Source organism: Oreochromis niloticus, linkage group LG4 (genome assembly GCF_001858045.2).
Source record: "Oreochromis niloticus isolate F11D_XX linkage group LG4, O_niloticus_UMD_NMBU, whole genome shotgun sequence".
In the NCBI taxonomy this organism is placed as follows: domain Eukaryota; kingdom Metazoa; phylum Chordata; class Actinopteri; order Cichliformes; family Cichlidae; genus Oreochromis; species Oreochromis niloticus.
Window position 1 is genome coordinate 22,117,249 of NC_031969.2, and position 14,148 is coordinate 22,131,396.

The 14,148-nt window shown below is 42.1% G+C and overlaps 1 protein-coding gene across 1 annotated transcript in view; it reads left to right on the top strand.

Annotated features, from left to right (window-relative positions):
- The first annotated feature begins 4,124 nt into the window (after positions 1 to 4,124).
- The window catches only part of sdk2a (sidekick cell adhesion molecule 2a), an 83,236-nt gene continuing 73,212 nt past the window's right edge, over positions 4,125 to 14,148 (top strand). The window contains 1 exon segment of the mRNA XM_003450109.4: positions 4,125 to 4,622. Coding sequence (XP_003450157.3) covers positions 4,466 to 4,622 — 157 coding nt within the window. The 5' untranslated portion in view covers positions 4,125 to 4,465.

Genomic DNA, 14,148 nt, shown 5'->3' on the forward strand with positions numbered 1-14,148 from the left:
ACAGGTAATTAAGAACAAAGCTGAAGAAAAAGTCTGATTGATTTTCTTGTTTATGAAGTAGAGACCATTGTAACTGTAGTGTTTGTGCCCACTGATGCAAAAACTGGTATTTCGTGATCACTTTGTTTCCCTTTGCACCGTCATGCCTGCATATATAACTGAGGCAGCACAGAGCCAATCTCAAATGAAGCTCATTTCAATCAAGCCATTTCAAAGCAGGCAAGCTGATGGAAAGAGAACAGCTTTCAAAAGTCTATGGTGCATTCCCTATCTCCCAGACCGAAGGAAGTACTTATTTAGTTGGGGTGCTGTATGAGAGTGCATTATTGTCGCAATTCGTCTGATGGTGAACTACAGTAACCTGCCAAGCGACTGCCAGAGACCGCGAAAAAAACATCTGCTACCGTGAATATGTTTGAGCATCCAAATATCCTGATGTTAAAGGATAAAGGGTTTTCTACAAGTATTCTATAGCTGCAATTTTAGTGAATTCTACACAGCAAAGAGCAACTGTCTTAATTCAAACTCTGCTTTCAGGACTAGTGAGGAAATTACACTTGATTATAGAAAATTCTTGGAACAAGCTGACATCATTTATTCTGGCTATAATGAATTAACATGGAGTAACTTGTTAAGAAAAATACTTTTGCAGTCTAAACACTTGTCCAAGGTTGTCCAACATTTCAACTGTGGAGAATTTTTTAAAGTATGTATTATACAGGTTGTTCACTTTTTTTTAATTGTGACAGTCAAGGGCAAGGGAATCTTTTCTCTCAAAGTGTTGTCTGGGGGACCCCAGGATTCTGCAGCCCATAAAGTGATCTGCGCAGAATTTGCTTGAAATCCCAGAACTGGGCTGTACCACTAAGAACTGCACACAGGCGCACCGAACAAATAAGCATCTCGTGTCCACAGCAGAAACTCTTCTTTTGTGATTGTGATACATCATTTCATCCTGTCATAAAATAATTCATCTTTTATGGTAAAACACATTGTTGCTTGTATCTTGGCTTATTGCTAGGAATGTCAGTCAGCCCACATCATCAATGAGGCTAAATCAAAACCATTAAAATCATTGTTATGTTTGTAGCAGTGGTCCGTGGAAAGATTTCTCCCTTGTGATTGGTGCCTGGTGTACACTTGGATGAAGAAAAAATATGATACCTGTTTTAAATATACACTCACTGGCCACTTTCTTGGGTATACCTGTTCAACTGCTTGTTAAAACAAATATTTCATCAGCCAGTTACATGGCAGCAGCTCAATGCATTTAGGTAGACATGAACAAAAGAACTTACTGAAGTTAAAATCAAGCATCAGAATGGGGAACAATGGTGATTTAAGTGATTTTGAAACTGTCATTGTTGTTGTTGGTGCCAAATGTACCTGTCTGTGTATTTCAGAAACTGCTGATCTTCTGGGATTTTGCCTCATGACCATCTCCACAGTTTAAAGAGTGTTCAGAAAAAGAGAAAATATCCATGAGTGGCAGTTTTCTGAGTGAAAATACCCTGTTGATGCCAGAAGTCAGATTATAATAGCCTGACTGCTTCCAACTGATAGGAGGGCAACAATAAGTAAAAAGACAAATAAAAAAAACAAACACTTGTTACAACCCATCTTTAAGCAGATGGCTACAGCAGCAGAAGACCACACTAGGTGCCACTCATTTCAGCTAAGAACAGGACGCTGAGGCTACAATTTGCTCTGACTCACCAGAATTGGACAATAGAAGATGATGGTAAAAGATTTGCAGAGTCTGATGAGTCTTTTTGCATTGACATCTGGATAGAAGGATCGGAATTAGATGTAAATAACATCCTGCCTTGCATCAGTAGTTCAGGCTAATGTGGTGGATATTTTCTTGTCACACTCTGTGCCCCATAGTACAAGATGAGCATCATTTAAATGCCACAGCCTACCTGAGCTTTGTCGTTGACCATGTCCACAGTGTACCCATCTTCTGATGGCTGCTTCCGGCAGTATAACAAACCGGTTTCTTGGACATGACAATAAGGTCACTGTACTCAAATGGCCTCCACAGCCACCAGATCTCAGTCCAAAAGAGCTCCTTTGGGATGTGGTGGAACTTGGAAAACTAGTGTCATAGACATGGACCCAACAAATCTGCAGCGATTGTGTGAGGCGATCATGTCGCTATGGTCTAAAATTTCAGAAATGTTTCCACTACCCTGTTGAAGCTAAAGGGGACAAAAGGGGGTCGCCCTGGAATTAGGAAGGTATATTTAAAGAAGTGCAGGTGAGTATATATATATATATATATATAGTTGTCATTTATTTTACTTCTCCTAACAGAATTACTTTAATTTAACAAATTAACACATTTTCTTTTCATATTAAAGAGTTAAATGCAGTTTTGAGATGTTTGTTTTCTGTTTTGTGAAACACTGTTATACACCATGTGTCACTTGGCAAGTGAGAGTAGCTATTCTCAGTATGTGTTATGTATAAATGTCAACTACACAATACCTTATTGTTTGACACCCGCCTGTGGTCGCCCCCCCAGCGTGGCTTGTAGCATCAGGCAGTCTCTGTTTCGTCTGCTGCAGAACAGTTATAGAGACGGAGATAGAGCACCTGCCCTCGTGCCTGAGCACTGTTCCCAGCAGCTTGCTAATGTCAACCTGCCTGATACGCACAGCAGGGTGGGGGCTCCAAGACAGCAGCAATTTTCCACTGTATGCGAATGAGACTGGAGAGCAATCTGCTGGTCTAAGAGCCTCATAATCAGCACATCATTATCAGGAGGGGGTTGGTGCATGGGGTGGCAACGGAGGAGAGAGGAAATAAAGGGAGGGAGCAATGGATGACACGAAATGAGCTTGTGGTAGCAATGAGACATTGTATTACATATGGGGAAAAAAATAGGGAATTTTAGAAGCATTAGAATAAAGGACAGGGAAGCAGATTCACAGCAAGACTATACAAAGCAGAGAGTACCACCTCTGTTTACACTTCGGCTGGGCTCTTTGAAAAGCAGCAGCGGGCTTTACTTAGCTCACCGTAGCTGGGATTTTCAGTTAGTGAGTATTAGTGCTGGTCTTCAAAACTCACAAAATCTAATGGGACACATACAGATATATTGTGACAGCTCTTTGAAGCTTACCTTGCCCTGCATGCATTTTTCAGTCAGTTCAAAAGGAGCAAGGACAACAAAAGCTGATATCACAGCCCATATGTACTCTTCTATGTTTCCAGAAGTGCCCACCATTTCTGTGTACTCAAACTTGCCTTTAATCCTTTGTCTGGTGATGGAGGAAGCATTCTGGTGGGCTGAGTATTCACAGACGGCAACAGCCTGCCATTCTTTTTGATCTCAGACTAATTCCTGAATCACATTTAATTGCTCAGGTGTTAGCTATTTCTTGTGCTATTCTTTAATGCCTTGGCTGCATTTAACCTCACCATCAAGCCAGATTTAACTGGGACCAATGCAAAGTAAAGAGATTTACTGAGTGGCACCCATACCACTTTTAGACTGTGACCCAGTTTATTCTTCCTGCTTGGCAGTAAAAACGAAAACATCCAAACAGAGCTATTTGGAAAAAGCTTTAGTTGCCATCAGGTACTTTTGTAATCCGTGCTTTAGGTTTTAATGTGTCAACAATCAATCATAGCTGTCCAAATAGAAATCCCCTACCGCTTTTTGCCGCAAGGTGGCAATAGCGCACAGAGCACTTGGCCTGGCAATACTTGGCTCGGGTTGGGCGCACTGCTATAGTCTATGTGATGGGCAATTCATTTAAAAAATGACTGTCCTGTCAGAGGGCACCCTTAATGGCAAACTCTGAGCAGCATATGGGTCTTTTTTTTCTTTTCAGTGTTTTAAGATGTAAGAAAATCTTGTTAACCTCTGTATTAAGGTAGATTTAGTCTATTCCCACTGTCAACAGCTCATACACACGAGCACACGTACAAGCGAGTTAGTGTGAAACCTTACTGCCTGCCACCGGTCGCTAAAGTGCCTTGCTCAAGGAGAGCTGTAGTGAGAATTGAGGTTGTTTAGAAAACAAATAAACAAATACCTGTTTTTTTGTTTTTTTGTTTTTTAGTTAGGAGGGGCTAAAAACTGTCAATTGTAACAAGAACTTGGAGGCTGTGTGCAGTTTTTCGTCAGTCCCGTCATTCCCTGTTATTTATTTCACTGCTCTCTGTGATATATTCAGAGGCTATTCGGAGCAGTAAGAAGATGATGTCAATACTCTGTCTCGCACACTTGACAGCCGAGCAAATTCAATTGGACTGACTCCGCCTTGCTCATGCGGGACTTGTCCACAGGCTTTTCATACTACCGCGTGCCTATCTGATGCACGCCTGGTGCTCTCTGACGAAGTCTCTCCGTTCTCCTCCAGTCACTCAACCACATCACCAGTGAGGAGCAGTCTGACGCACAGGACCAACGGCAAACAGGACTCTTCCCGGGAGTGTGTGCCCACGGAGCAACATGTTCCCAGCGTGGAGACGGGGAAACCGCACCGGGAGCTCGACGGTACCACTGCGGACCATGACTAGAGCTGGACGGACTGAACAGGTCGGACAGGTGTGGGTGTCCTGCTGGGTTCTTCTGCTGACGACTTGTATCCTAGGCGCCAAGGCGCAAGGTAAGACGCGCAACTCAGTGGTTTTTATTCACACCGGACTGCTGCTGTTAATAGAAGCAAAGAAGCGCGCAGGAAAGTCTGTGGGAGATGTAGGTATGTGACCAATGTCAGTCAAACAAAAACTGTGCCAAAACTGTGTGCGTTTTCAGGGGAAAAAGTCACATCTGTTACAGGACAACCCCAATTCAATTCGTCACTTAAATTAATTGCTTCAGACAACGCGTAAACTGTCGGGGTTTCTTCTCCACAACGTACCCCCACTGTGACCACGGGGCCACTCGACTGCTCCAACCGCTCAAGGAGAACCGCCTGCCTCCTCAAAAAGAAAAAGAAAGAAAAAAAGTCGCTAATATTTAGAGTGTAATGTAGATATGTTTTGTCTTTGTGTCATAATAGCAGAAAAACACCAGGTCTGTGACTTAATATTCATGCCATAACGTGTTGTATTCCATGCTATAACTGCTTTACAATGTATTATTTATAAGATTAAGCCTTATAAAATCAATCGGTCCAGAAAACCTCAGAACATTTCACCGTTGCTGAAGTTTGATCCTCCCCATCCGCCTATAGGTAGTTCAGCAGATGCTGTTATTAACATGCATGAATATGGCTATAGGACAGTAATGCAAGGCCTTTGTTTGAAGGCTGTGCTGCTGTGCTGTGCCTCTTTTGGTCCTTTGTAGCCTTCCACTTAGAGAGTGTGTGAAAGTAGCGGGCTTGACACAAAATGAATCTATCACAAAATATGTGGTGTTCATTTCTTCCTTGCACAGTTAAAGATGTAAGGAGGCAGGGAGACTATCTGCACTAATTAAACAATTACTGAGAACTGGTATGACTTCTCACTTTACATCTGTTAGTGGATGTCCTCTTGGCCAGTGAGAAGATAATGAGATATATAGTAGAAGCTAAATAAAGACAGAAAACCAGAGAGAGCATTTCCACCTTGCTTTCTAATTTCACAAATGGAAAAGCCAGTTATCACAAGAACAGAAGATACGTTTCTAAATGATAAAATGTACTTTGTGGGCTCACTTGACTTTGAATTTCATTAGCAATCTGAGTATATTTGTATTGAATAGTGTTTAACTTTACTGTGTTGGAATTCAAACACAGGATCTTTTTTTTGGATAGCAGGTCTCACAGAAAGATTCATGTTTGACATACAGAGCTGTGAAGCATTTACTTCTATAGATCCCAAAGGATGAAGAAAGTCTTGTTTTGGAAGTTAGTTCATATGAGAAGTGGCTCTCCTATGTGCGCTCCATCTTATAATCACAATGCTCAGTGAATCAAAGTGCTAAAAGCAGCATAATCCCTTTGCTTGTTTGTCTTTGAACAGGTCGCATTGCTCTAAAGTGCTCCCAACCTTATCTGAAAAGAGTCTCAGGCGTCTCTTATTATGCAGAGCACAGTTCCTCTAGCAGTTATTAGCATCCTTTTCTCAAACTAACATGCCTGGAGTCTGTGAGGATCTGTTGAGCGCTTCTAGGCTACTTGACAGGGCCATACCTTTTCTCCCCAAATGGACCTTTTTCTCATCCTTGCTGTTGGTATTCTGGCCCCTTGAATGTTCCCGGGTGTGCATTAGCATTGGTGAGAGATTCACTCTTCAGTCTGCCCGCTCTTTCAATTGAGAAGGGCTTCCTCTATGGTGCACAATTGCTGCTTTTGGTTCTTTAGTGAAGATGCAGTCGCAGTCTTTGCAGGGGGTCATCTCAGCATCCAGAGAGGTCTTGTTTTTCTGAAGCTGGAAGCAGATCTCCTCATGGGGAATCCTTGTTTGCAAATGAGTGGCAGTGCAACAGTGCCTCTGGATAAAGTTAGACATGCTGTAGTCATTCCCTGAGAGGGGAGAACCTCTGAGGATGTCATAAATTAGGTGACATAGATGCACGTGCTTTTCCCCAGGGAGCCATAGGTGGTGTGAACTTGTTTTTCAGCAAGTTCCTAGCAAGGCTCCAGCTGTGTTATAAAAGCTGGTTGCTTCAGTGCACAAGAGGATACATGATAGATCCACGGGGGAACCTTTCTACAGGCTGCTCTCAGCAAGCCATTTTAAGACTCATTTAGAGCCCCTCATCGAAATACCAAGTAAATTGATGTGAGTTTTTGTCTTCCCCTCTGTATCTCCTCATTCCTCCTCAAAGCCCCTGCTGCTGAAATCTGTCTTGCAAGTGATTGTGTTTTTTATGTGCATCTTGTCGTGCATTTGTAAAAGTGTGTGTGTGCGTGTGTGTATGCTTAGTGGTGCTCATGTTCCTGTCTATTGAGCTTTAATCTAGATAGCAGCATTGACATTCTGCCAACCGGCAGCTGCTATAATTTTCTGGACGTACGTTATTATGCAGCTTGACAGCTGTCAGCCATTTCCAAATCTTTAAATCTTATGATAATCCACCATGCTTACAAAAAAAGCGTTTGTTTAAAACACTCTGAATCCTTGTGTGATTAAAACTCCCTGCTCTAATGCGGGCACCAGATCATAATTCATCTACATCAGTGACACACAAATACGCATGCATGCATGCAAAGCGCATCCACAGAAAGATACAAAAATCAATATGTACAAGATTACACAACTCCATCAAGAGAAATATAATACAGTTTTAATGGAATCAAAGTCATCTTCCTACAAAGACGGATGACAGACCTGTTCGTCTGCACCCACACATACAACCCTCCATCACAAATAATAGAAAGCTCAATCTGTTTCACATGTAGCTCCATAACAGTAGACCTGCATAGTCCCATTGTTTCGACATTGGCCTCTGGCATCTGATTTTGTGATATGACAATAGATCATGAGATCTATCAGTGACAAAATCACAGCATATTCCAAAACCTGAAGCTCTTTGGATTGTGTTGGAAGTCCTATATGTGGCTTGGTGATTTGGGAGTGCTGTAACTTCTCAGCTGCCATGGCATAATTACACGGTGTACATATTTATGACATATGTATCTCCCTGTTTGGTGAAATGCAGTTAATTAAACATGTTGACTGCTCCTGAGAGCTAACAGCTGCTGAAATTTGGACTAAATGCTTGTTTACTTCTCAATTTGGCTCATGCCAGGAGAGACCTGCTAGTGGCTTGCACAGCCTCAGGTGAAATGTGGTGGCAGCCTTACGACTTCCAAATCAAACAGCTTGCCTTTTTTTCTTGCCTTCATGTCTGTTTTTTTTTTTTTTTTGGGTGGGGGTGGGGGTGCTTTTTGTTTCTGTTACCACAGGAGGCTTTATCCTTCAAGATAGAACATATCACAGCTTAACTGGGGAAAAAAATTAAATGGTGTTTTCGAATGAATGAATGAAAAAGACAGACTTTTTTCCTTCTAAATTAAGGGTAATATTTTCCCCCAAAAAAGAAAAAAAGGAAATACAAATGCCTCAAATGGGTTTAAGTGTGACAAATGATTACAATCAAGTTTATTGTTGAAGAACAATAGGGCTGTTGTGCTGTCAACGCTTTTTAGCTTCAGGAAGCCTTTAATTGGCTCAGTCGAGCAGCAAAACTGTGTTTATAGTTCATAAAGGAAATGTAATCAAATTAACTTGTACTGCAGGGTTTTGGCATTCGCCCCTTGCCCAGTAATTGCCATTTGCCCAAAGGGCTATGGTAATGGCTATTTGCATGCGGGAAATAGTCCTATCTCCTTCCATATGTATGCTATGCTGATGTCTGCCTATCAGCATAGCAGAAATTAATACTTTCTATGAAGAATGAAGTTTTTTTTTTTTGCTTTTTTTTTTGCTTTGTGAGTGTTCAGGACTTAGTGTGAGCCTGAGAATACAAGATGTGGAAGAACCTGTGGGATCTTCACTCAACAAAATTGTATTATCCAGATTGATTCGTTACCCACAGAGAGTCCTTCTTGTCTTACTGAGTCAAAAATACAGTTTGGGCAAGGTATAGGGTACTCAAATTAAATTTTTCAATAATAACGGCATTGATCTGGAGGCAAGATCTTCTTTTGGGGCCTATTTTAATCACATAGCTGAGAGTAGTTTCACTTCCATGTCTCCTTGTTTACAGATGAGACTTAGGGGGTGGAGTGCTGCAGGGGGAAACAGGCAAATTCTTCACATATTAATTCTCCTGGCTAAATGTCTAATCAATTTGACACAAGGCTGGGAGGCACCTCAACTATCAACAACAAAAAACAAAATCAGCCAGGACGTAAGCTCAAAGAGGATGTGACCTTGAATGCTAAAGGGAGGGGAATGTGAAGGGGCACTTTTTGGTTAATTTGTCTAAGATCATTTTGAAAAGGAAGCAAGATGTTGTGCATGCGTCTTCATCAAAGTACTATTGTAAGGAGCCATATGAAAGCCTTTAAAATTGTGTCAATACTTGTCCAGGGAAAAGAGAGATTGTACTTACCGAGTATTCTTGGACCATACATCTGCCTTCAAGCCCCCAAGCTGTTCCATGTAAACATTTAAACAACACAAAGGCAACTCAAGGAAAACCATGGTGAGAAACAATGCTTTTTACAGCATAATGTGCTCACTGAATCTCTGCTCTCATCCAGCGTGCCCCTCCTGGGGACTGGTGAGTGTATTCTTGTGTTGTGAATAAAATGGCAAAAGAGACAAAGACGTAGAGAAATGGAGGAAAAAACTGTGGCGAGGCGGGGGTGGCGGGTACATTTTTTTTCCTCCTGTCCTAGTAAAAACAACTGGCGGTACAAGTATCTATTTTCTTTGTCCATTCACATGAACGACTTCACATCTTGACATTCTGCTCCATTCTTGTCCTGACTTCAAACCAAGCCAATAACGGCGCTACTACCAGCTGCGAGTCCCTGCAGTAAGTGATGACATGAATAGGCACGCCGATATTGCTGTTAAACTTGGTACAGACACCCAGAGTCTGCTGAACAACAAGCTCCTCAACATATGAAGCTAAAGAAGTCAAGGAGTATGTATATTCTTGTCTTTTGCTTTCAGTGCATTTTTTTGTTTGTTTCTAGTGAAAGCTGTGTTTTCAGGTGATATAGGCACCTTTTCTTTTCTTCTTCTTTCCTCGACCATATATGAATGCAGGGTCAGTTGGTGGCTTTTAAGATTAGGCTTAAAACTTTTTTGTTTTTGATAAAGCATATCCTCTCTAAGTTACACTACAGTAGGTCTGGAGTGTTGGGGGATTCCCATGATGCATTGAGTGTTTCTTTTTCACTCACCTTTTTTCACTCTCTGTGTTTATACACCACTTTGCATTTAATCATTAGTTGTTATTAATCTCTGGCTCTTTTCCAGAGTGGCAAATGGCTTCCCCTCCCTGAGTCTGACTCTGTTGGAGGTTTTTCCTGTTAAAAGGGAGTTTTTCTTTCCCACTGTCGACGGGGGGGGGGGGGGGGGGGGGTGTCATTTGATTGTTGGGATTTTCTTTGTATTATTGTAGGGTCTTTGCTTTGCAATATAAAGTGCTTTGAGGCAGCTGCTTTTGTGACTTGGTGCTATATAAATAAAAGTGAATTGAATTGGTTGGGCAGACTAGTCCAATCCGAGGCATATTTTCGATCAAGGCAAGGTTTTGTCTGTAAAGAAGGAGTCTCAGTGTTCCCCAACCGCAGGGCTGAGTTTGCTGCTCTGCTTCGCAGCAGTCTTACCAGACCCACTGGGGGGGCTGAGAAAATGCATCTTCATGCCTTGTGCTCATTATTGATTAGGGCCAGAGTTGCTCCTCATTCGCCATTGTCCTGTTCTTGGACACATGGGATTTCACTTTGTGGCTGATTTTTCTTTTTTCTTACACCTGCCATTTTGCACTTCTCCAAGATAGTAGGGAGCTCAACATCAGGTCCTCCCCTCCCCTCTCATGTCATGGCTTGACAGTACTCCACCTTCACTAAAAAACAAATGGTGTGCTAGAGAGTATCTCTCTTGCATCAGGGGTATCATTGCGGATGTTAAAGCATGGAACAGCCAAAGGCATCAACTGAGATAAATCTACAGAAACTCATACCTACCATCACATCCAGCAGAGCTTTTGTGTTTGTTGATAAGGAATTCTGAGCTGGTAGGCATGGCAGAGTGGAGCAGGTTGTCATTGTAGCATGACGGCACTTTAATGTACATATATCTTTGATCGGCGTCCTTGCCTGTGACATCAGCAGAGTGTCTCATAAGAAGTGTGATGGTGACAGGCACTGACAGTGGTACCGCTGGCTTCTTCTCTATGGCTTGTGTCACATCTGGATTCCCTTTCCTTGGCCCCTCAGTACAAGCCATAAAAGCGCTTCAGGTGCAAGACTAAAAGCATAAGAAGGGGTTCAACTTCAGATGAAAGCTGAGACAAATGCTGTTTACTCCTTCTAAGGAAGCTTGCATGTAGGTAGATATAGTCACAACTAAAATACAAACTTCAACTTGATCGAGTCCTGGAATTTTATGTTTTTTTCTGCCATTTTTCCTAAATATATTAAGTGTTATTGTGTTTGACCATGTCCTTGATCATTGCTTTTTCATTTATCTGCCAAGGCAAGCAATGACTGGTAAAACCTTACAGTACTTAATCAAAATACACACAATGAACAAAGCCTCTGGAAAAAAAGGTGGCCTGAGAGTTTGACTGTGTGAATGATACAAATTATGCAAGTGTACCGTACATACAAAATCAATACAGCCTGGCAGCTCCTATTGAAATTGGCAAATTGAGAAACTTGTGGTATTCATTCTTTTACATGCTTACAGGATTAATGGGCGCAGAGCCATGGAGAGCCAGTGTTTGACAATGAAGCATGAATCTGCCAATACGCAAATCGAGTTGGCCATGTGTTTCTGCCTGGAATGATTTAGGATCAGTTTGGGAGAGCTCCTCAGAGGTTAAGTGGGAAGTCTGTGGTGCACTGCACCTCTAAAAGCAACCAATACTGACAAGGATGAAAGAGATCCTGCGCAGATACATTTGCCTATTTATTTTAATTTCAAAGGCAGCTTGAAAGAGGAATCCAATAAAGTGTCTTTATTGCTTTAATGCATGTTAGCAGATGCACAAGCATGCACACGGCAAAAGTGTGCAAGTATGCTAATAACCAAACACATTTCCTCATTCAAACACATGCATTGACACAAATACATGTAGATTGTTTCATTACCGCTAAATAGAGCTTTCTCAAAAGACCAGTATTTGAATGCTACTTTCGGCACAACTAATGAAAGTGGGGCACAGCCATGGTGTCTCGTGTGAATAGACAAAATCAGAATCAGCTTTTTCAGTGTGAAGCGTCATGTTCTGATGGTCCTCTGTGCAAAATACTTTCCAATTTAACCTGTCTCATTGCCATGTCGCAGTCACTGCCAACTGCAGTGAGGTGGAGGAGAAAGAGGAACAGAGACAGAAATGAATATTGCTACGGATGTTGATGCTGGGTGGGGTATTGATGGAGGAAAGAAAGGAGAGCGCTGCATCAGTGGGGTAGAGATTGCTGTGGTGTACAGTAGCACAAATCCTAAATTCTGTGCAGATCCGACGGTAGCTAGGAAACAGCTGACAGTAAAATGGGGGGATCAAAGGGATTAGTGTGCCCAGTTTGAGCCCAAACAGTAACCCTTCCACTTCTCCTACTGCCAGCCTTTTTATACATTTACTGTTGTATTTCAGCGCTTTACTCGGCTGATTAGACACAACCAATTTCTGGTTATCCCCCATGAGTCTAATTTTTTAATTTGGAATCACCCTTTTACACACTCTTTAGGTTTTGCGTACTCTCACAGACAGCCAATATTTATAAAAAGGTCACGGTTTCAATTTTAGATGAGGAGCAGGCTGAATGGACTCTTGCACACTTGTGCGCACGCACACGCACATCCGTAGACATAAACACACAAACAGAAAGAGGCTACACTAAAATACAAATGCCTACACGCAAGTAATCCAGACAAAACAAAGGCATTGCATCTGAAGGAAAAGGATGCACATGTCAGACGCAATCAGTGCTGCCTTTTGTGATCTGAGTGAGATTTCCTGTCACTGGGGCTTGAGACGCAGCCTGTTTAATTCTGCAGGGGACTACCATATCCCAGATGCCTCGGTCACTGTCTCCTCTTGTCTCAAAGCCAGAGTGAAGTAGCTAAACAAACGGGCCCCAGTGTGCCCTATTGGGGACATGCACTGTACTGCACCAGCAGGTCTTCTGACAAAATTGGACGTCTGTCTCCACACTGGAGACTCTGCAACCTCTTGTATGCACTATGGGCTGAGACAGAGCTTCACTCAAGAGAGTAAAGCCAAATCAGATTTGCATCACATACGATGCATATGATAGCTCAAAACTGATTTGTGATGCCCGAATTAACCGAAAGCATTACCGCAGCAACAAAAGAAGGGCTGGCTATTGTTGTCCCTCTTAGTGAGCAGATTGTGCACGTGGAGGCCTCGGGCTACATTTCCACATCACTGTCCCCAAATCTTTTGTCAAACTGCTGGTCAAGCTGTTTGAATTTGTAAGTGGTGGTGGGGTGGGTGTGCTTTCAAAGAATAATTTCCTCATTCTGTGAAAAAAATGTTTGAGCACATATTTTATTTTAACAATACTGGACATGCTCCTTGCCTGTGGCGCCTACAAAAATGGGAATCAGCTGGATTGTATCAGTTAAACGAAGTTGCTCTGGCCAACATGGAATTCAATAAGTAGTCTTGATTTCCATTTCTGTGATCACTCAAGGGGTTGTCATCATTAGATTACAGTGAGCGAATTGTGAGAAGAAATGACCAGTCAAAAATGTGTTCTTTTAGTCCTTGTTACGCCGATCTCCCAGTGTCTCAGAATGAATATGCTTGCTCTGTTAGGGGAAGAAAGCTGCAACTTAATTGTCAAGCAAAGAAACAGAAAGGAACAAAGATAGTGTAACAATAGGTTTGCATGATACATGAGTACAGGATGTAGACCTGCTAGAACCGTATCCATCACTATTGCACAGCAAGTACCTTTCTGCTTTTATGTTCCTTTGTGGGCTTTGCTCTTGATGTTCCAATTTTATTACTGAATGTTGCTTTATTACTGTGTATGTTAAAGTGGACCCAGTCTTGGCCTTACTGCATTAGTGAGAAATAGGGAAAAAGGGAAAAAAAAGACATGATAAGGGAAACTACAGAGGGAACATTTACCCTACCAGCCTTCTTGCAAACAGACTGCAGAGCTGACATATGCAAACTCAAAGGGTGGCGGTGTTTAAAAGCTTTAATCACACCACTGCTCAGAGCCCAATGTGGCGTTCCTCGCTGCATCATTGAAAGCCTGTTTTATTAATGTTGTCCAGAGTGAAGTACAGTGGAGTAATGGGGGGTGTGGGGGAATGGGGGTGTGGGGTGCATTGTGCTGTTGATTTAAAGCAAGGTGGAGCAGAAACAATGGCCATGAAAAAAACATGGCAAGGCTGTGAGAAGCAGCCCGCTTCCATCACTTAGGAATGCACAGTGCCTAAAATGGTGCAAGAACAAAATGCATGGGCGGCATACAGAAGAGCATCCGCAAATGACATGTCTTCGTGTAAACTTTATTATATTTCAAAAAGTACAGT